The 23,828-nt window shown below is 36.6% G+C and overlaps 1 protein-coding gene across 3 annotated transcripts in view; it reads left to right on the top strand.

The window, feature by feature from the left end:
• Window positions 1-21,970, top strand: part of AKR1D1 (aldo-keto reductase family 1 member D1) — a 45,499-nt gene extending 23,529 nt beyond the window's left edge. For 2 of the 3 annotated variants that reach the window (XM_063100082.1, XM_063100083.1), the window contains 6 exons: window positions 5,966-6,043; window positions 10,920-11,042; window positions 12,621-12,730; window positions 13,322-13,487; window positions 19,083-19,165; window positions 21,928-21,970. In XM_063100082.1, the coding sequence (XP_062956152.1) occupies window positions 5,966-6,043; window positions 10,920-11,042; window positions 12,621-12,730; window positions 13,322-13,487; window positions 19,083-19,165; window positions 21,928-21,970 (603 nt within the window). The remainder of the gene's footprint in view (window positions 1-5,965; window positions 6,044-10,919; window positions 11,043-12,620; window positions 12,731-13,321; window positions 13,488-19,082; window positions 19,166-21,927) is intronic. The other variant, XM_063100084.1, reaches the window with a different exon arrangement.
• The last annotated feature ends 1,858 nt before the right edge of the window (window positions 21,971-23,828 follow it).

Genomic DNA, 23,828 nt, shown 5'->3' with positions numbered 1-23,828 from the left:
GAGGAATGAGAAAGGAGCAGAGACAGGCTTATCAGATGAAGGGACTGGTAAAGCAGGAACAGTGGAGGCTCAAAGGAGACACCACAGAAATAGCTAACATGGGTTCAGGCTTGATAAGCACTTAGTTAAAATTTGGGAAAGTAAAAATTATGTAGCAGAGTTCATGATGAAGACATAAAGCCATTTTGGGAGATAAGTAAAAGGTAAGAAATATGGAGAGAAACTGGAGTAGAAATGTGGGTCATAAGTCTTGAAAAAGTCAAAGAGCTTATAAAAAGAGATAGAAAAGGACAATTAACATGAACAATAATGTGGCATCAAAGAAAAAGGAGACTTTCCTACTCTCAATGAGACAGGAGGAAATTGAGAAGAAATTGTCTTTGCTAACGAGGACAATGGAAAAATGTTATCACCAAAGGAAAGTCAAGTTTTATGAAGGTGAGATGGCAGAAAAAAATTTGAAAAAGATTTAAGGCTATAAAAGATTTTGTCCAATTGTTTGAGTCCTTTCTCTGTTCATTTTGTGCTGCTGTTAACAGAATAACCGAGACTGGGTAATTTGTAATAAATAGAAATGTATTGGCTCACAGTTCTGGAAGCTGGAAGTCCAAGACCAGAGTACCAGCATCTGGCAAAGGCCTTCTTGCTGAATCATCACAAGAGCACACTCCCACGAACCCTTTGAACCCTTTTCGTAAGGGCATTAATCTATTCATGAGGATAGAGCCCTCATGACCTAAACTTCTCCCATTAGGCCCCACCTTCTGATGCTGTTGCATTAGGAATGAAGTTTCCCAACCCATGAATTCTGAGGGACACATTCAAACCATAGTAATTCCTGAGAAAATTCCTCTTACCAAAGTCAACAAACACTTCCATACTGCCAAATCCAATAGATACTTTGTCCTCATGTTATTTGATTTCTTTCAACACAGTTGACTACAACCTCCTTCTTTAAACACTCTCTTCTCGTGGCTTCTGTGATATCAACCTCCCATGATTTTTCGGCAGCTTCTTCTTTGCCAGCCTCCAAATGCTGTCATGTACAGTACTTTACCATCAATTACTTATCTTGCAAGCCACATTCTCTATAGGTGATTTCATCCAATCACATGCATTTAATACTATTTTATATGCTGAATACTCTCAAATTTTATCTCCAGTCTTGACCTCTCTCTGAGCTCCAGACTTCTCTGTCCAACTGTCTCCTCAAATATCCACTTGAATGTCTAATGGTCATTTCAAGGTCAAAATATCCAAAACAATATTCTGCTTTCTAGCCCCTGCCTCAGGAAATGATTACCAGCATCCACCCAAGGAGTCTAAGAGTCATCTTTTTTTTTTTAATGTGTAAATGTGTTTATTAAAAATTTAATAGAAATGAATGCATAACCTTTTTTTTTTTTTTTTTTTTTTTGGTAGCTGGCTGGCACAAGGATTTGAACCTTTAACTTTTGGTGTTATCAACACCACACTGTAACCAATTGAGCTACCAGCCAACCCCAGGAATCAACTTTGATTTCTCTCTATCCCTCACTATCACCACCCCACCTCATTTCCAAGCCAACATTAAGGTGTGTTGGCTCTACTCCTTTTTTTTTAAAATTTTTTTAAAAGATGACCGGTAAGGGGATCTTAACCCTTGACTTGGTGTTGTCAGCACCATGCTCAGCCAATGAGCGAACCGGCCATCCGTATATGGGATCCGAACCCGGGGCCTTGGTGTTATCAGCACCGCACTCTCCCGAGTGAGCCACGGGCCGGCCCATCTACTCCTAGTTCAGAAGCTAATCCGTTTCCTTCTTTTCATTCCTATTGCTATGTCCCAGTCCATGGTACCATCGGCTCTCGCCTATTGCAATAGAATCTTAGGTTGAGTTCTCCAGAAACAGACCCTGACATGAGGAGAATGCACATGAGAGTGACTTACTATGAAGTGTAACTGACAGGGGAGTGGGAAAACATGACTGAGAGATAACAGAGACCAAGCAGATGTGTGGTAGAAAGCAAAGTTCTACAGAGAGCAACTTTGGCTCAATGTCACAGGAAGCTCTGAAAACAGAGTTGGTCCAAACCTCAGAATCACTTGATCAAGGGGCAAAGAAACAGGAATATTTATACCTCTGCAACTTTGGTTAAAGGATACCCCAAGGGGGTGGGGGGTGTAAAATTCTGGGCACATCCAATCGAGTAGACAGGTTCTAGTAGCTTGAGGTCTGTCATCCAACAAACAGATGCAGGTGCTGGCTATGGAGCATGAAAGCACAGTGTACACAAAAAAAAGGTAAACAAGGGGGTACAGACAGGTGTCTTAGTCCCTTCAGGCTGCTATAACAAAATACTTTAAGACTAGGTGCAGTAGAAAGTTATTGCTCACAGTTCTGGAGGCTGGGAAGTCCAAGATCAAGGCACCAGCAGATTCAGTGTCTGGTGAAGGCCCATTCCTCATGGATAGCAATTTCTGTCTTCCTTACATGGTGAAGGGACAAGGCAGCTCTCTGGGGCCTTTTTTTTTTTCTTTTGCCACTGGCCAGTTTGGGGATGTGAACCCTGGACCTCAGTGTTATCAGCACCATACTCTAACAAACTGAGTAACCTGCCAGCCCTTTTCTTTCTTTCTTTCTTTCTTTCTTTCTTTATTTATTTATTTTCTCAACCCTTGGCTTGGTGTTGTCAGCACCACACTCAGCCAGTGAGCAAACCGGCCATCCCTATATAGGATCCAAACCCGTGGCCTTGGTGTTAATCAGCACCGCACTCTACCGAGTGAGCCACGGGCTGGCCTATTTTTGTTTTTTGTTTTGAAGAGGACGCTTGTGGACACACTAATCCCATTCACGAGGGCAGAGCCCTCTTGACTTAATCACCTCCCAAAGGCTTCACCTTCCAATATCATAGCCTTGGTGATTAGGTTTCAACATACAAATTGGCGGGAGGCGGGGGGGGTGGGGGGGGGAGGACAAAAACATTCAAATCATTGCAGCGGGTAACTGACAACTCCTGCTGCAGTATCCTAACCTGCCTCATGTGCTTTCACATTTATTCACTGTATTAGTTTCCCATGGCTGCTATAACAAAGTACCACAAACTGGGTGGTTTAAACAACAGAAATTCATTGTTGCACAATACTGGAGGTTACAAGTCCAAGATCAAGCTGTCAGCAGCATTGGTTTCTTTGGAGGCTGTGAGAGAGAATCTGTTCCGTGTCTTTCTCCCAGTTTCTAGTGATTTGCTGGCAATCTTTGGCATTGCTCGGCTTGTAAATGTATCACCACAATCTCTGCTTTCATCTTTATATGGTGTGTATTTCTGTCTCTGTGTCCAAATTTCCTCTTTTTTTTTGTAAGGACTCAGTCACATTGGATTAGAGCCCAACAGGGGTTTTGAAAGATTTGGGGGCCAATCAAAGGAAAAGACATGACCAAGAGAAAGGCAGTAACACAGAACAAGCTTTATTGGGTGGCACTTGGACAGGGTTGTAAGACAGGGTAAGTCTCTCACAGCATGAGACTGTTGAAAGGCTTAGAGTGGTGAGAGGACCACCAACTGGAAGGGGAGGAAGGCAAAGCAGCTCCTGGGAGAGAAGGGATCAGAAGGGGACTTTACATGTGTCGGTGATGTTGCTTAGCAGCATGGTGGGGAGTCTCTGAATCAGAGGGCTCTGAAGGGCCATTGCGGCTTGGGGTCATTACCAGAAGACTCTATCTTATCAATGGCCTGTAGATACTAGTGAAGTTTTACAGGTTGTAACTGGCTGGTAATTTGCTTGTTACTGTAAAAATTTGAGTTAGGGCAGACTTTTAAGCTACTAGGTCTCAGTCTGCAGTGAAGAAATAACCTAGAGGTCAGGACACAGAGGCCATTTGGGGCTTATCTTTATAACAGGCTCATTCTAATGACCTCATCTTGATTTGATCATCTGCAAAGACTCTGTTTCCAAACAAGGTCACATTCACCGATATTCAGATTTCAACATCTTTGCGTGTGGTGAGGGACAAAATTCAACCCACAACACTACCCAAAATAAGTTCTCCACAAAGTAGTGGTAATGATCTTTTTTAAAGCATAAATTGAATCAGTCACTTCTGTGCTTAAAACTCTCTAATGATTTCCCATTGCTTTAGAGTAAAATGCCAAGTGTTAGCCAAAGACCACAGACTCTGCACGACTTGGGTTTCTCTTTTACTTCGCCTCCTATCATACCTCTCTAGGCTCTCTTTGTTTCTCTGTTTTAATCACATCAAGCTCATTACCTCTGGAACTTTGAACTTGCTGCTTCCTCTGCCTGGACTGTTCTTCCTTCCAAATCTTTCCACAGCTGTCTTCATCTCATCCTTCAGAATCCAGTTCAATCCTCATCTGTTAATGAGGCTTTCCCAAAAAGTCCTATCTGAAGTCACCCTCTTCTAGTTGTTCTCTATCACATAGGTAGCCTTTTTAGCATTTCTCGGTACCTGAAGTGATTTTTGTCTTGCTTACCTTGCTGGTTACTATCTCCGTACACACTGGAATGTAATCTCCCCTAGAAAATAAATCTTGGTTGTCCCAACCACAATCTCCTCCGAACTTAGAACAACCACTTGTACATAATAGAGGCTCAATAGGGAGATATACGACTGCGATGAGTAAGTGGGGAGTAAAACAGGAAAAGGGATGTTTGGGGCTAGGATATAAAAATAACGGTGATGAAGCATACACTTCAGGAGTAGCCTGAAAGCTTATGTTAGCGGCCAGAAAGAAGTTTCTTGATGAAGAAGAAAGGGAGTTTTCACTCACCTCAACATTACAAGTGGAATATTTGATCTGGTGGTGTATCAGTAGGGGAAAGTGTCTGTAGAATAGAAAGTAGTTGAAAAAGATGGACGTTTGGACGATAGTAATAGCAAAGGTGATTCTAATCAGTGTCACCAGATTGAGGTGGCTCATTTCCAAAAAGCAAGGGCTTGTGGCATAAGTCAAGAATGGTGTTTCCTTAAATCAGTGCCTTCTCCTTAGATTTTCATGTCCATGGAAGACATGATTTTAGGACAATTTTATTTTATAAAATTTCTGGAGCTTTTCAGCACCCTCAGATATGTCATGTTGATTGATAATCTCCTTTGTTCCTCATTACTGAATAGCTGTAAATCCTCCTCCAAAGAGATGGGTCCCTTTTTTAGATATAGCGAAAAATGAGAAATGTGAAAGACAGTGTTCCACACCATAGTCAGTCTTAATTGGGAGAGGATCACCCAAAAACTGGAGAAGAAGGTTGACCCGCAGATTATGTGTAGGGTAGGAAATAAGAAGCTGAATTCCTGATGGTCCCAAAAGGGGAAAGAAAAGAACGACCAGAGGTTAGTCAGGACTGGGAAGCCATATGCTGTGCAGCTCCCTTAAACTTACAGAGCACTCCAGTCGTCACCTACACCTTCCTTAGCCAGAGAATTTCTTCTCTATCTTAGTGATACTCTTTGGTTTCTTAGGAGAGTAAGAAATTTGGTGTCTTCGACTCTGGCAAGGATAGACTGTCAAAACACTGAGACTGAAAATCCCCATTCTCAACCACTACTCTTTCTTTATGAGTAGTTTTGTCATTACTAGAGAACTTCATGACTTAAGAACAACAATAACCTGTCAGTAAATAAAGAAAATAATTCATGCATCTCAAAATGAATGCCAGGGTGAGATAACGACACTAATGTGTCACATATGTTACATAAATGAAAGAATTTCTGGACAGTCTCACAAAGAGGAGACTACATGTATGTATAGATATATATAATGTGTATAATTAATACATATAATATATTATATGCATATATAATATTTATTCTATTTATTATATAATTATATAAACATATAAATAAGTAAATTTGAATTGCTTTCCCAGGGCCAGGGTATATTGGTATATTGACAACTCAAATTCCATAATTTTAATTCCCAGATATAAATAAAATGAATTACACTTGTTCTTTTTTTGCAGGCTGGAGATGAAATATATCCTAGAGATGAGGATGGCAAATGGTTATATCACAAGTTAGATTTGTGTGCCACTTGGGAGGTAAGTTCATGTGGGCCTCTTATTTTAAATGACTACATTTTTAAACTGATCTGATTATGTCTGTCAGATTTATGAAAGATCCAGCTTTTACTCCCTATGGAAAGTGATAAAACAGGCATTTCTAACCATAAGCACAGATACATGAAATCTCCACCTCTGGATGCTGAATAATTCTTGATTTTGTTTTGTTGGAAAAGAATGCCAAAGAAAAGTAAGAGGAAGGTGTGGAAGAAAAAAAGGAAGTAGGGCTGGCCAGTTCTCAGTTGGTTAGAATACAATGTTTTAACACCAAGGTCAGGGGTTCAGATCCCTGCACCAACGAGCCACCAAAAAAAAAAAAGGTAAAGGAAATCTGTTCTAACATAGCAATAATTAAAAATATATAAATGAGATAAATTCACAAATTAAAAAATTAAAATTTTTAAAAATTAATAATATGATGTCTAAAAGAAATAAAACTTAAAATAATACATGAAAAACTGAAAAATGCTTTTGGTTCCTTTTTTGAGCAAGCTGCTGGCTCCCTCCCCAAGATCACAAGAGTGGGAAACTGTGGGACAATAATAAGGAAACCCTTATGCTTTTATGGAGGGACGAGGGATATTTTGAACTGGTTTGTTTATGAAGTGGCAGATTCCATGTAGAGTAGAAAGCAACCCAACCAGCTGTAAGAGGATAATATAGGAGAAAAACTACTGAAGCTCTTTCTGTACTTTCTTCTTCCCTGCCGTAGCCTGGGGACACATGTTGCCAGCTCTACTCATACAGAAACTTAATATTCATGTTCAGGTGTCTTCATGAATCCATTCAGAGCAGCATTGAAATCCTGCACTTGTTAGACGCTGAATAAAACATAAGTTACTTACTGGCCTCTGGTGGTTGTTTCCCTGCTTCTACCATTCCAAACTCCAAGGGCCGGGAAATTACACTCTGATAATTATCTCTTTTTATACACTTCCCCCTGGAGGTAACAGCTGAAGCTCCAAACTGTGGAGTTGTTTTGAGAGGTTAGGAGGCACTGACTAGGTTTTCTGGTGCCTGGGGCTCTCCATCCAAGATACCATATGCTTACTCCTGACTTCGATGGCGTAGAACAAGTTTGGGATCTTGCATTCCCTCTAAGGAACTGCCTGACAGGGTAGCCAGTATTCCCAGGAGAAAATAAGTTCACAACCCAAAATAACAAGGTATTTGTTTCACAAGAAGATAACATATTTCAATTACAGATTCCAGTGTAAATAGAGCAGAGAACCAAGAACTTCTAAATAAGCAAGCTAATATATCAAAGGACATAAGAAAAGATATTAGCAATATGAAACAAGAATAAGAAAACTTTTTTCAAAAAAAAGCAAAAATAATAATTTGGGAAAATGAATAACACAATGCAATAGATTGGGATAATAGTAGAATGGCTATAGATAAAGAAAAAAATACCAAATTGAGAAATCAGAATGAGGAAATCTCCTAATATGAAGAAGGAAAGGACAAGAAAAAATTTTAAATATGAAAGAAAAGCTTAGAGATGTAAAGGATAAAATTAGAATTTCCAGTATCCACACAATAGGCGTCTAAGAAAACAGAAAGAAGAAAAAAGAAAAGAGGTAATTGAAAAAAAACAAAGATATTGAAAGGATCATGGAGTACAGAAAAGGAAAGATAAGGAAATACACACCTAGATGCATTATAATAAAATTTCAGAATATCAAACATAAAGAAAAAATATTAAAACTTCCAGAGTATAGCAAACAAGCCAATAAAGGTGGCAAAATGGAATAATAAAAAATAATCAACCCAAGAGAAAGCAGGAAAAGAAAAAAGGAGAAAAAATGAACAGTTTGGAAAAATAGAAAACAAATAGCAAAATAGGAGATTTAAATTCAGTGCTATAAATAATACAGCATTTGTTAGTAGTCAAAGCACTTCAATTAAAAGGCAGAGGTTGTCGGAATGGAGAAAAACTAAATCCCACTATATATGACATACAAGAAACCCATTTTAAATAAAAAGTCACAAACAGGTTAAAATCAAAAGCAAAAAAATTTTTAAAGGTAAAAGGGTAGAAAAAGATATACTAGGTTAACACTAATCAAATGAAAGCTGGAGTGGCTATTTTAATATCAACAAAGACTTCAGAGCAAAGAGTATTACCAGGGATAAAGAAGGTTATTTTATGATGATAAACGGTCAATCTTAAACACCTATGCACCTAATAACAGAGCTTCAAAATATATGAAACATAAATTTAGAGAACTGAACAGAGAAAGAGAATGATCCACATTTATAGTCAGAGATTTCAGTACCTCTCTCTCGATAATTAAGATGATAAGGATACAGAAAATCTATAGGACGTAGGAGATTTAAACATTTTCAACCTTCCTGACCTAATTGTTATTTATAGAACACTGCGAAAATATAACAAAATGCTATTTTTCAAGTGCACAGGGAACACTGAACAAGATAGGTCATTTTGTGAGACATAAAACAAATCTCAGTAAGTTTTAAAATATTCTAATTATGCAAAGTATGCTTTCTGATCAAACTGGAATTGAATTTGAAATCAATAACAAAAAGATGCCCAAGAAAACACCAAATATTTGGAAACTAAGAAGCACGCATGTAAATAAATCTTAAGACAAAAAAATAAGTAAAATCTATATATGTATGTAATCTAGATACTAGCAACACACATTGGAAATCAAATTTTTAAAAACAATATTAAATATTAAATAACTTAGAGATAAATTTAATGAAACCTATGCAAGGCCTATGCAGTAAAAGCTACAACGTATTACCGAGAGAAATCAAAGATCTAAATGAATGGAGAGATGTACTATGTCCCTTGATCAGAATATTCAATAAAGTTAAGATATTAATTCTCCCTCAAACCATCTATAGATTCAATGTAATCCCAGTCAAAATCCCAATAAAAATTGAAAAGCTAATTCTAAAATTTATACGGAAGTGTAAATAATCTATAATAGCCAAAACAAAATTTGAAAACAAAGAGGGATACATTTGGAGGACTTATACTAATTTCGAGAATGGTTATACAACTACAGGAATCATGACAGTGCCAGATTAGCATAAAGATGGAAATATATAGATCAATGGAACAGAATAGAGAGTGCTAAAATAGACCCATATGTGCATACAATTGGTTGTTTTTCAATAGAAGTGCCAAGGCAATTCAGTGGTGGAGGGATAATCTTACCAGTGGTGTATTGAAACTGGCTCATACCAACTTGCAAAAACTGTACCTAACTCCACATTCAGTGATGTCACGTTATTAGTTTGAGTGAAGCTTGGTGTGTGTAGTTACACCACAGAAATTGACAAACACTTCAAATTGGGGATTTTTTTTTTCCTGGATAGCTGGTTGTTAAGCAGCTACCAGCATTCCATTGGAGGTGTTCATGATCTTGATTGTGGTGATGATTTTACTAGTGTATACATATGCATACATTAAAATTCATTAAAATGAAGACTTCAATACGTGGTTTATTGTACATCAATTATAACTCAATAAATATGTAAAAAAGAAAATATGAAGCTTCCAGAGAGAAAGAGCTAGTCACATACAGTGAAATTGGCATCAGTTTTGTTTTGATCTGTTTTTTTTTTATTACCAGCAATATTGGCTGCAAAAAAATAGTAGAATGGAATAGTATTTTCAAAGAGCTGAAGAATAAAAAACATTGACCTTGCACTTTTAAAGTATTTACTATCTATAAAAACATTTAAGATCAAATAACAAGAGGAAAATGTACCCATAATAAACTATGATTAAAACATTTATATAATTATAATATATAATAATATATATAGTTAGTTAATTGTATATGTACAATTAGTATACTAGTAACATCACAGCTGTTGGGGGTAGATCAAGGAATGTGTGAACATGCTAAGTTCTTGTCTTTATTAGGGAAAAACATATAAATATACATATAAACTTTTTTAAAGTAAGAAGGTTGAAAAGAAACATAGAAAAAGTGGGATAAGCTGAAAAAAGAAATTAATATGGGAGAAACAGTCCAAATATAGTATATTTATATTTGCAATAAATGTAGATAAATTAAACTCACCTAATAAAAGACAGATTGGCAGATTAGAATTAAAACGAGACACCTAGGCATAAAGACATGTAAAAGTTAAAATTTAAAGAATGAGGAAAAGACATATCAGTCTAATACTTATCATAAAAGGCTGGTTTAATTATATTAATATCAGATAACAGTTTTTAAAATAAAGGCATTTTTAGGAATAGAAAGGATTGTACATAAAGATAAAAGATTCAATTTACTAATAAGATATACCCATTTTAAACACATATGCACCAAGTAAAATATTTTTAAAACATATAAAACAAAAAATTAATAGAATACAGAAAGACATTGATAAGCTCACCAATATGGTGGGAGGTTTCTGACCTATTTCTATTACTGAGAAGCCAAGAAAAGGTAGACCTAATTTTATATACAATGTGTGTGTGTATACATACACGTGTATACAAGGGAGACAGAGAGATCCCAAAATAGGGGAATATATCACACCAAAACGTTTATAAAAAACGATCAGGTACTGTGCCATGAAGAAAGACTCAACAAATTTCAAGCAATAGCATCATTATTAACGTGCTGCTATGACTGGTGGAAATACATAGAGAAGATGTGGTGGACAATATTTCCCAGACTCATTCAATCATAGAATGTGGGCCTCTCCCCACCTCACCCCTCCCCACTCTTTTTTCTTCACAGAATGCCTATTAACATACCCAGGGTCTTTCCTTTTTAAAGAATTCACAGTCATCCTTCTAAATATTTATTCTTGTTTCTTGTGGGGTTTCTTTCTTGACCTGCTGGCATTTATTCTACAGGCTTTGGAAGCCTGCAAAGATGCTGGTTTGGTGAAATCCCTCGGAGTATCCAATTTCAACCGCAGGCAGCTGGAGCTCATCCTGAAAAAACCAGGACTCAAACACAAGCCAGTCAGCAACCAGGTACAGCTTAACAGCTGTCACATGAGGGGGTGGGGGGGGGGGTGGGGTTGGGGGGCAAGCTCCAATGTAACATTTATGTAATAAAAAAAAGCCTGGACTAGGAGTTGAGAAGTTTTGTGTTTGCTCCACGTAAATCTGATCATAAGACCCTGAGCAAGTCTTTTGACTTCTCTCAATTTAAGTTTCTTAAGAAAAAAATTTGCAAGTTTAAATCCAGACGAAAGTAACCAAAAAGTTTTTCTGAAGAAGAAAAACAGTGATGGGGAACAAGAGCTGCCAGATATTAGGACAGGATTTAGAGTACGTAAAATAATGTAAAGGTAGTGCAAGAACCAACATACAAATAAATGAAAAACAACAGATATCTTTAGGAACAGGCCCAAGTAAAATAAAAACTTAATATAAAATAAAGTAGCACAAACTAATAACCAAGGGAAGGATTTTTCAGTAAATAGTGTAAGAAAAAATGGCTAGTTATGTAGAAGCAAACATAGACCTTTGCCTCATATCATACTCCAGAGTTAATATCCCTTTGATGGGGAGTTTTATGAAGAAAGAGAAAATCATTTGTAAATACAGCAAACGAATTTTAGTTTTCTGGAGCTATGGATAGAAAGAGAAAAAGCCATGGAAAAATCATAAAGAAAACTTTGATAAATTTGTCTCTTTTTTTCTTTTTTCTTTTTCTTTTTTTTTTTTGCAGTGGGTGGCACTGGGATTCGAACCCTCACCTTGTTCTAATAACACACTTTGATAAATTTAATAGTATAAAAATGATAAACTCTAAAAATACTAGAGCAACTAAAGAGCAACAAAAAATAATTATGTTTTAAAAAATATAATAGAAAAAAGGGGCTCCTATTCTTCCTTATGAATTAAAAACCTAATACAAATCAATGAAAAAAAATCAATGAAAAAAACACTAAGGCTCAACAGAAAAATGAGCGAAAGAAATGGACAGAAATTTACAGAAGACAAATTGTAAGACTGGTAAACATGAAAAATGTGCAACTTACTATGAATTAGAGAAACAAATCTAAGTGTGGTTTTGTATTGCATATCAAATTAGCAAAGATTTTATGTTTTAATATAATGCTCCATGTAAGCAAGTGATGAAGTATTGGTAAGTGCAAATTGGATCGGCCTTACTGAAAAGCAATTTGACAATATGTATGTAGAGCACTAAAAGGTGTTCACTGTATTCTATTTCTAGGAATCTATCCTAATAAAAAAAATCAGGATGTCCATATAGACTTACATGTGTGTTTATCACAGCATTTTTATAATGGGGGAAAAAATGGAAACAACATAATATGAAAAATTAGGGGAATTATTAAATTATAAGACATTCATAGTACTTGAAACCTCAATAAAAGATGTTCTTAAATCCTTTTTGAGGAAAGAGAAATGAACATGATAGGAAGGAGAAAGACCAGGATATAAAATGCAGTGTACAGTATGGAGGCGATTATATTATTAAAATGGATTTTATTGAAGAACGTTTTTTAAAACTGTGTAAAACTGCATTAAACTACAAAGCCTTAATTTTGTGCTCTGCTCTCTAATTCAACTACATAGGTTGAGTGCCACCCATATTTCACCCAGCAAAAACTCTTGAAATTTTGCCAACAACATGACATTGTTATTATTGCATATAGCCCTTTGGGGACCTGTAGGAATCCAAGATGGTAAGTAATACTGTACTTCTCTTCAGGAACTATATCCTTTGGTGTACAGTAGGAGGCTAACGTGAATTACTTGATTGGAGTGAGTATTTTGCTGTGCAATCTTAGGAAAATAACTTAACCTCTTAAAGTCATTATTCATATATATGAATTAGAGCTAATAATACCTTCTTCCTCACTGAGGTGAAGGAATATATTACATTTCATACATTATATGTATAAATCACTTCTCAGTGCCTGACTTATTGGAAATGCTCGATAAATTTTAGTTTAATTCCAAGAGTTGTGCCCCTATTTCTGCCACTTGTCTTCCTACCATTCCCAAATGCCTACTTCCAACCCAGCTCTCTCCGAAAGACTTATCAAAAAAATATTATTTACTCTCTGAAAGAGGCAGCTCCATAAACTTGCCTCTCTTGATCTTCCCATACTAAGAGTAACTTCATTCGGTGAGTGCTCTAAACTCAGAGAAATTGGCTACAGATGACCTGACATGTCCTGGCAGGTAACCAGGTGAATGGGAAGACAGAGGAGAAGGGTGGTTAACTCTCATCACTCGAGCTAAATATGACCCATGTTTTGATTTTGTAAAAGGGTGAATGTTTCTTCTCCACCTTTGCTAAAGGATGCATATCTAAACTCAGTGGGGAAAAAGTACAATAAGACCGCAGCTCAAGTCGTTTTGCGCTTCAACATCCAGCGAGGGGTGGTCGTCATTCCTAAAAGCTTTAATCCTGAAAGGATCAAAGAAAATTTTCAGGTAAGAGAATCGCTTTTGGAAATATAAAACAATAGGTATGTTTGTTGTTTGCTTTTAGAGAATGTTCTGTTTGGCTTAATAAGAAACTTGTAATGCTTTTTTTTTTGTATTTTATTTTATTCCAGCTCCCCAACCCACGCTGTTTGTATCTGGATTTACAAGTGATTTTAGCTGAATTTGAGATGATTCCTAGTGCTTCGGGGATTGCTTTGCTGCTTGTACATTACCCAGCTCCCTTGTACCTTGTTTCTTATCTATTGACTCCACACTACCCACTCACTTCTCCACCAGCACTAACAGAAATGGAACGTATAAAATTTGAAATTCATAGTAATAAACTTGCCACTTTCTTACTGGCTCTGGTAGAAGTTGGGGTTGAATTTGAAAATTATTGAAAAAGATTATTCAGACTTCATGAATGCTAATTGCTTTTATTCCCTCCATGAGCAATCTGTGGCCAGCATTATAACTTCCAGGTGAGAAGAAAAGCCATTAAACAAAGGAGTGATTAGTTTGCTCTGCTACAACTAAAGACAAAACTGCTAGGTAAATACAGGGATTTGTATTATCTTTTAATTCCATTTTTCCACAAAATTTTTGAAGTACCCTCCTACAACCACAGAAAAGTACCTTTTAAAATCAATCAATTATCCATTAATTAATAGTCTAAATTCCAAAAAGTAAACTGTTTGGCCCTTTCATATACTATTGTTAGAAATATACTATGGTTAGAAAGATTAATTGGTATAAGATTTGGAGGAGTAGAATATCATTTTTGTGATCCACCAGAATTCAAAGGTATGTATCCATGGACCCAGCAATCTTATCCTATAGATGTGTTTGCACATACAAGTATATGCACCCACACACATGCACACACACACAGGTGTTTATTACAGCATTACTTATAATTTTTTAAAAACTGGAAGCAATCTTCAATAGGATTTTGTAAAGCAAATTATGACATCTTTGTACATTGAAATATTATATATGCCATTTAAAAACGTAAGTATTGACATGGGAAGATATCCATGGTAATAGACAATTATATCTTAAGAGCTTTTTGCTACCACAAGACAAAATGCAATTCAAACTTGAGTAAAAAAAAAAAAAGAGAGAGAAACCTATTGGCTCACATAACTGAAAAGTTCATGGGTGGATCAGACAGGGCTAGACACAGGTAATCCAATGATTTAAAGGGATTTAACTCTCACTCTCTCCCTCTCCCCCTCTCTCCACATGGTGGCACAGACAGTCCCTAACAGCTCCACGCTAATCAATTTCTCATACTCAGTGAAGGTGATCACAAATAAAGGCTTCTGCTGGGATCTTTATCAATCCCTGATCGGCCTTTTGCAGGTCACAGATCACCCCTATATTAATCACTGTGTCCAGTGAGTAGGGAACTCTGATTGGCCCCCTGGGCTACATCCCTATTCCTCTGCTAAAGGAGGTGAGGGTGTGTGACAGACAGCCCCACTAGGTGGCAGAAGAGAAGTTCACTAAAGGAGAAAAGGGAGATTTTGTTATTAGCAAAAAGGGGAAAGGATGCTAAACAGTTATATCAACTATTGACAATAAACTTTAACATTTACCAAAATACCTCATACTGAAAAGTGGTGGACACTGTTTTCAACAATTTTAAAAGAGTAAAAGATCAACTGCATGACTAATGTGTAGGTTCATTAAAAATTAAAACCAATTTTTGATGCAACTGAAACAAGTGCTTTAATGGATTCAAAATTTAGTACTTAAAAATCATTTGAGAGTGTTACTAGTGGTCTTCACAGTGGAAGCCCTTTGAACGTTGTGGCATTTAGCAAACCGTGATTTCACACTGAAGGAAATGCCACTCTCCTTAAAATCTTCATTGCAATTAATTCTGTTGTGTTCAATATGTTTCCATAGCCCTAATAATAAGGGAATGGAATTCAGAGGTCACATACCCTAAGAAAATATCTGAGGGATCCAGAATTAGAAGGAAAATTAGAATGGACATCACAGCAAATTCTCATTCTTTAGGGTATAGACTCACACTATAACCATGAGTTTTGCTGGGTCTGAAATCAAGAAGAGGGTTCGGATCTCTTTATCAAACGGCTGCAAAAAAAAAAAAAGAAAACAACAACAAGAAGAAGCAGCAAAATAGAAAATAATGTTCTTTTAGAACTAAGATAAAATCAACCTTCAATTTTTTTTTCATTTATTTATTATTTGTTTGTTTCTTGACAGCTGGCTGGTGCTGAAAATATTTTTAAGGGCTGGCCAGTTACCTCAGGTGGTTGGAGTGTGGTGCTGCAACACCAAGGTCAAGGGTTCGCAGATCCTCTCACCAGCCAGCCGCTCCCTGCCCCCCAAAAATACATGTATATATTTTTTAAGAGTGGTACAGATTAACAAAATATAAAAAGCAAAAGGAAAATTAAAGATTTTAACTGTAAAAGAAGAGAAAGTCAGAAAAATAAAAAGATGATGTAATAGAAAGTTAAGCTAAACCATGAATTCAAAAACAATTAAAAACTAGATAAAATTAAAGGTAAAAATAAAGACAACTAATAAAGAGCCAGAATATTTTAAAAGTTAGATCAACAAAGAAGAAATATCAAATTATACCGCCCGCTATCCAGCTTTGCTGCCATCGTCCATCGACCTCCATTCCTTGCAGATTTTATCTCTTGGCTTACTTTCACTTTCTTCAAAACTCCTCCTCCCATAATTTTTAGCAAATTTAGTTTTCACACAGATGGTTCATTCTCCCGGTACCCTTGCCTTACAGTTCCTTGACCTCTTCCATAAGGATCTTGTCCTACATGCAAGTATTTCTGCCACAAATTCCTAGGAAATTATCCCTTGGAAATTGCAGTAACTAACACCTAATAACTCTTCCATAACCTCAGTTTCAAACATCTGCCTCTCTCTCCCGTGTTATCAATTGCTCCTCTCTACTGAATAACTGCCATCAACACAGAAACATGCTGTAGCCTCCAATCTTAAAAAATAAAATCCGATCTTGACTCATTTTTTTTCTCCAGCTATTATCCACCTCTCTCTTTCTCTTTACAGCAAACCCCTCAAAAGAGAAGTTTGTTCTCGCTGCTTCCAATTCCCTTCCCCCACTATCTTTTAAACTCATCCAAACCAAGCTTTTACCTGGACCACCTCAATAGTATGTCTCTTGTCAAGGTCCTGTACATTGTTAAATCCAGTAATTAGTTCTAAATCCTCATCCTACTGCATTTAATACAGCTGACACTCTTCTTCCTGAAACATTTACTGCAATGGGAAAGAGAAGCAGATTTGAAGGGGAATATCAGGAGCTCAGTTTTATAATATGAGATCCTCATTCATTAAGGATAATTCATCACACATACACATACACAAAAAGGCTACTGAAAATCAATCCACATAAAACAAGGAAAAACATTGTATGGAAATGATGCAGGGAGGGGGAATTTGGAAGTTTATATTTAAATTGAAACCAAAATCTATGAAGTAAGTTTACTTATTTTATTTTCAACAATTTGGTGGGGGGGGGGGGACAGCTGGCTGGTACAGGGATTGAACCCTGGACCTTGGTGTTATCAGCACCATACTCTAACCTTAACTGAGCTAACCAGCCAGCCCATACTCTCAACAAAATTTAGGTTACAATTGCATATGTGTACTAATTTAGAAGAAAGTGTCGATTTTTTAATATACGCTTGACAATATTATGTGATAACACAACTCAATATCCTCTATTTCACAAAAGTTTTTACAGAATGATCATAAAGAGAATAATTTTCATAGAAATTTCAGAGGGCTTCCTCTGAAGCGAATTTTTAATCCTTTGATTTTTTTTTCAAATCATATTCTTTTGATATATCTACTAAAGTAGCTAATTGTGCCAGATTCTTATTTTGAAAAGATTGTGCCGATAATTAGAACAAATCTCCAATATCACTTTCATTGACTTCATGAACTCCTGCATCTTTGCAAGATTTGCAACTTCACTTTGCAATAGGCTATGTGAACTGGAGTAAGAAACTGACCCACCAGTAGTCAAAGGGCAGAGCTGAAGTTAAGAAAAGAAAGAGTTTGAGTAAGGATTCATTTTACAGGTGATTGGTTCATTTATGAATTTTTTCACATTATGCAAATTTTTGATTCCTTGCATAATCTCATAAACTCTGATACTTGGATAATAAATAACTGAAGAAAAGGATTCCTTAAAAACAGCATTTGGAAACAATCAATTGGAAGGATTAAGTAAATCATATTACATCTATACTGTGGATACTGGAGTTAAATGAATAAAAGCACTCTATATATTTTGATAGAAAAGATGACTAAGATCACTAAGATATTTTGTGAGTGAAGGAAAGTTGCAGAATAATAAAGATATGGTACAATCCCTGCATTTTCTTCTTAACGTGTTTAACATTTGGGAGAAATATCTGGGAAGGGAAATAAGACCCCACAGGAACATTCATTTTTTATTCCATACATGTCTATGTACTTCTGTAGTGTTTCATTCCTTTACAAACAACACATATTTATATACTACTTATATAATTAAAATTTGTAAATTATTAAGTTTATTAAAATAAAAGTTAAAGGGTAGAAAGATAAAAAAAAAAAGTAAGAGAAAATAAATGATAGATAAACCAGATGCAAAATATATAAACAAGTGAAAATAAAATATAAAAAATGTCAACAAAGGACAACTATAAAAACAGAGTATAAAGTATAAAAGCTAAGAAAAAATAAAACAATGAAAATGTAGTTAGAATAAAAAGGTAGAAGAGACATTACAAATGATGAGAGAAAGAAGTTCAAGGATAAAACAGAGCAAATTAAAAGTTTAAAAATGAGCAAATTTAGAGACAAGGGAATATGTCATTATATTAAATTTACTTTTTATTAATTGACACATAATTGTGTATACTTAGGGGGTGCATTGTGATATTCGAGTGCATGTGTACAATGTGCAATGATTACATCAGAGTAATTAACATATCCATCACCTCAACATTCATTTGTTTGTGCTGGGAACATTCAAAATCTTCTCTACTAGCTATTTGAAATTATAGAATAAATTGCCATTAACTGTAGTTTCCATATAGTGCCATAGAACACTAGAGCTTATGCTTCTTATTTATCTGTAATTTTATATCCATTGACCACACTCTCTCCCCTTCCCACACTTGCTAGTCTCTGGAACCACTGTACTACTCTCTACTTCTATGAGATCAACTTTTTAAGCTTCCACGTAGAAAAATATAAGGCAGAAGTCCAGCATCAAAAGCTCAGCATCTTATACAGAAATAATAATAATTCTTCACATGTGGAATTTCAGATTTCCTGAACATACGTTGTTCAAAGCATTTGGAGGTTCTTGCAAGATGTTCACAGCGGATTGTCTCAAATACAAAGGCAGAACAGAATGCCCAGCTCCACATCGCTGTGAAGACCTGTCCTTCACTAGCCCAACTCCTCTCAGATATTTGCAGATGCTCATAAATCTTTGAAGGGATCTTACTAGCCCCGCTCCCTGATTGCAAGCTTGACCCATCTTCTACCTTCAAAATTGTTCTATTACCTCTGTTATTTCAGATCTTTGACTTTTCTCTCACTGAAGAAGAAATGAAGGAGATTGAAGCCTTGAACAGAAATGTCCGCTTTGTGGAACTGTTCATGTGAGTTCTGGGGGATCATTAATCGGGTACTGCCCAGTTGTGTTGGATTGTCAAGCATAAACCAACCGGGCTCATATGAACCCTGACCTATGTCCATAGAAAGCACAGAGTAAAAGACGGTGGGTGGCATGTTCTGAATATTCAACATGCCTGGATGAAATACATCCATTATAGGAGCTTCCTACAACCCTACACTGTTATTTAAAAGAAGAGTCCTGGCATTTATGACATTCCATGACCTAGGTTAAGGCAAACTAAGAACCTTGAGGATAATTAACTCATAATGTACATATGTTTAAACAACAACAGAACAAATATTGAAGCAACATTATTTACTTTTTCCTGTAAAACAAAGTGATGCACAAATGAGACCAAAGTCGTCAAACAAGAAACAATTGCGGGGAGAGAAGCATGATGACGTAGGAGAAAGAGCACGAAGTCAGGGACCAAGAACTGAGAATTTTGTTTATTTTTGTTTGTTTGTTTGTTTGTTTGTTTGGTGGGAGGGTGTTTGGCAGCTGGCAGTGCAGGAAAGAATCTAAAATTTTAGACTAATACTTTCTTGCCTTATAAGATTTGGAGCTTCTAGCGCCACCTGTTGGCTGACTTTCCACAAACAGAATTCCTTACACTCCTACATGTTGCCAAGTTCTGCTAGCCACCTGAAGGAGTCCTTTATTCTCTAAGTATTACGGGCCCTTTAAAATAAAAAATAATGTAATTTATATATACATACACAAACATATATGTATATCAGTATACACACAGTATTTTTTTTTTCTTAACCATTCTCCATTAGTCTTTCCAATTCTTCAAATCTGCTGGATAGTCATCTTCTTTTTTGTGATCTTGTCCTTAACTGAGCAATTTAGAAAATGTTCATTAAGATGCTTCATATAGTTTGGACATTTATCTTATTGGTTCCACTGTTTTTCATGAGTCAGAAAGTGCTCTGACTGGGCTAATTTTGAATTTCTGAATTAATAAAATAGCGTTCTGATGTGAATTTTCCAGGAGGAAAATTGTTTGACATCAAAAGTTACACCCAGCCAAACAAGAACAAACACAAACACGTAATGCTTTGCCAAAACCAACAAGCAGTTGTGGGTCAATTAATAGTTCCTGAAGACAAATGATTTCTATTGAACAAATATCATTAAGTTAAGAAAAGATAGTAAGACGGGCCGGCCCGTGGCTCACTCGGGAGAGTGCGGTGCTGATAACACCAAGGCCCCGGGTTCGGATCCCATATACGGATGGCCGGTTTGCTCACTGGCTGAGCGTGGTGCTGACAACACCAAGTCAAGGGTTAAGATCCCCTTACCGGTCATCTTTAAAAAAAAAAAAAAAAAAAGATAGTAAGACATAATCAGTATACCAATGTACTGACTTTTTTACAGTTAGTTGGTGACATTACTTGGTAACATATTTAATACCAATTCTAGCAACACTGGGGAAAAAAATAACTAATCGTACCAGGAAATAACTAGAAAAATCAACAAGGTAAAACAAAGATTAGGCCCCACTAATCAAAAAACTGTATCATTTAGGGCTATGATTCTTTTCCGTTTTTCAATCAGTTGATCTTTGACATTTGGGAGCCTTTTTTGTTTTATATTTTAATTTTAATTTAAAGTTCATGGTACTTGCAGAGAATTGAATCTTAGATGTGTTCCATGATAGGAACACACACACACCCACACACTCTAGACCTTTTATAGACTGTTTCACCATTGCTGTTTAAGAGGTAAGTGTTATGGCCAACGTCTGATGGGTAAAAGAAATTTGCCCACAAGAACCAGGTGATAGGAAAGGGAAAAGAGTTTATTTCTGGCAGCCAGGGCTACGCAGGCCAATCGAAGTACGCAGCCCCGAGTTGAAACCTCTCGCAGCTTTTATTTTTAGCTAGGCGGGAATTTTTCGCACCTGACATAATCTAGCCAATGCAAGGAAGCCAGCTATACATAAGCTAATTTTGTGGGTAGCCCTGTAGCCCCTCCCCACCCTGGATTCCCCATAGGGACTTTTCAGGCTAAAATGGCAGAGCCACCTAAAATGGCATTGGCCATGCTACTCTGTTTATTCCCGCATTTATTTTAGCAAGCGACTTGTACAGAAGCAGAATTCATATGTTAAGGTCAGTAGGGGTTGGGGTGTCCCTTAACATAAGTTCATCATCAAACTTGCTTTGCTGGTCATCTCTTTCTAGATCTCAAACTTTCAACACTTGGGAAGTCTAGCGACAGGGGCAAATAAAAATGCCAAGGAAGAGTAATAAGACTTTTGGAGAGAAATGCTCGTGTAGTTCATTGGAGTGAGAGGCACCCAGTATCAAGACAGCAGAAGGAAGGAAGGAGTTGGGAAGGGGCATGTCAGCGTAGACAGGCGTGACTTGGTGTGACTCCAGTGTTTTGGATTTTATTTGGGCAGCTGGACCTTAGTGTTATTGGCACCACGTTCTAACCAAGTGAGCTAACCAGCCAGCCTTTTTTTTTTTGGCAACTCCAGTGTTTTTGCTGTGAGTGAAATGTTCATGTAGTGGCAACCAACCTTCACAAATACATACACTCACAAACTCACAATCACACCCAGGATGTTGTCCAGAGCTTCAGGAAAAGATGTTAGATTGAGGGAAAACAGGAGAGAAAAGGGGGTCAGGGAAAAGAGCAGAAGAGAATAACTAGTGAAATTATCAAAGGATGCTGGGAACACAATGAGCTTTTGGAGTGAACTTTCTGTCTTTGGGGGAATTGTTTTGGCAGGTGGCGTGATCACCCTGAATACCCATTTCATGATGAATACTGACTTCAGAGAGTCGCTGAACAGACTTTTCCCTCCCACGTGTGCTAGGACCTTGGGCTGGGTGGTTCCCACATATATGAAAATGAAAGGGTTTTTGCTATCCTCAGATGACGTGATGATGGAAACATGCTTCACTTTTGTGTGGTGTAAGTGACTTTGACTTGCTGTGTTAAAGAGAAAATGTTTAAATCTGTTGAAATAATTCTTTGGAAATTATCAGCTAATATTTTATTAGATAGATGTCTTCTAGGCTCCAGGCAGAAAAACATTAAACTTTATAAAAGATATCAAAAGCAACATATGAACACAAATAACTCAGGAATCGGAGTGCTACCATTGGTTGTCTGAGTTCTTTTGCAGTTTACAGAACGAGAAAAAGGCTGGAGAGCCAGCATGTGCCAGCATGCTGGCAGTGGCCTTGATGGTTTAGACCATTGGTGGTAATATATACATAGCCAGGATAAGATCCACACATGCATTACCAAGAAGGAAATGATTTTCTTCGCCTTGAGTAAAGAGAGAGGCCTAAGTGTAGAAAAGTCTTAAAATAGAGCTAATTAAATACCACCGTGGTAAGTAAAGCTGTAATGATTTTATTGTTGTTGCTTGTTTCCATCCAATGTGTGTTTGTTCTGCTTTTATCCTGCCTCAAGGATGGATAATTACTGGTGTTCTCTTGCATCCTTTCGAGGGCCTGATTGTCAACATCACTGGTGATCCATAGTGCCCTGTCTTATCATCACTTTTTCCCAGGTTCATCATGCAGCACCATTGTGTGAAGTGGCTTAAAACAACCGACACACACAAATAAAACTCTGAATTGCAAAATAATCCAAAGATGGTATATTTTAAACAGTCAGTCATTTAAAAGGGAGGCTTTAGGAAACATTGAAAGAAGAGGCTTAATAAAATTATTATACTTAAGACTTTAAGAAAAAAAAAGAAAAACTAAGACTCTAACAGTATTATTGGGATAACTATATATATATTGAGAAAGTAGCAAGCTCGAAAGAACACTGGTGGTTTTACTTTATGTAAATTTTTTTAAAGTGACTAAGAAGATTATTAGAATTTAGCAATAGAGGTATACCTATTTCCAATTCAACTAGAGAAATAGATTTTATTCATTCGCATTAGGTCACTCTCACAGTGTGAAAGAGTTCTTCAAAAATTGTGTTTTTCCAAGACCAATTGTTTGTAGATAATTTTCAATGACCTGAAGACATACATGTCTGAGAAATTATCACCTTAAAATTTTTGATTTATATTCGTAATTTCCACTGATTCCAATATTAATACTTACAATGCTGTCCTCTGTAAAATATTTTGTTCACAAGAAATAATAAAGTAAGATGATTTGTTCTACCACATAAATCTCCATTCTGTTTCCACGGTGGAGGGAGGGGCAGAATCATCTGAAGCCTATTATATTAAAAGGCCTTTGATCGACTTCCTACTGGGACCTAGTTTAGCACTGGGAAGAGAGGGAACAAAAAGAGGTACCATCATGAAAAAAAACAGAACCTTGAGTCGTGATCCCTGTTGTCAAAGCCCTTCCAAATTCCTCTAGGATGCTGGTGTGGAGGTGGAAATAGAGACAGCACCTATGAAGCCATTTTTAAAAGGCAGGCATTGGAAAGGAGTTCCATCATTTGTCAAGGAAAAAAACATTTCTAAAGATTGGAGGAGGGTAATCCTCTCTCAGTCACAACAGAGGCAGGGGAAAAAGAGTAGGAGACAGAAAATAGGAGGGTCAAGAAAGAACAGTCCGATAAAAGATTCCGCATGTCACTTCTCCCTGTGCTCTCACCTTCTCAAGATTCCCATCTGTTCTGGGATGAATTGTGTCCCCCCAAAATTC

This window comes from Cynocephalus volans, chromosome 6, assembly GCF_027409185.1.
Source record: "Cynocephalus volans isolate mCynVol1 chromosome 6, mCynVol1.pri, whole genome shotgun sequence".
NCBI classification, from domain to species: domain Eukaryota; kingdom Metazoa; phylum Chordata; class Mammalia; order Dermoptera; family Cynocephalidae; genus Cynocephalus; species Cynocephalus volans.
This window is presented reverse-complemented; position numbering and strand designations above follow the sequence as displayed.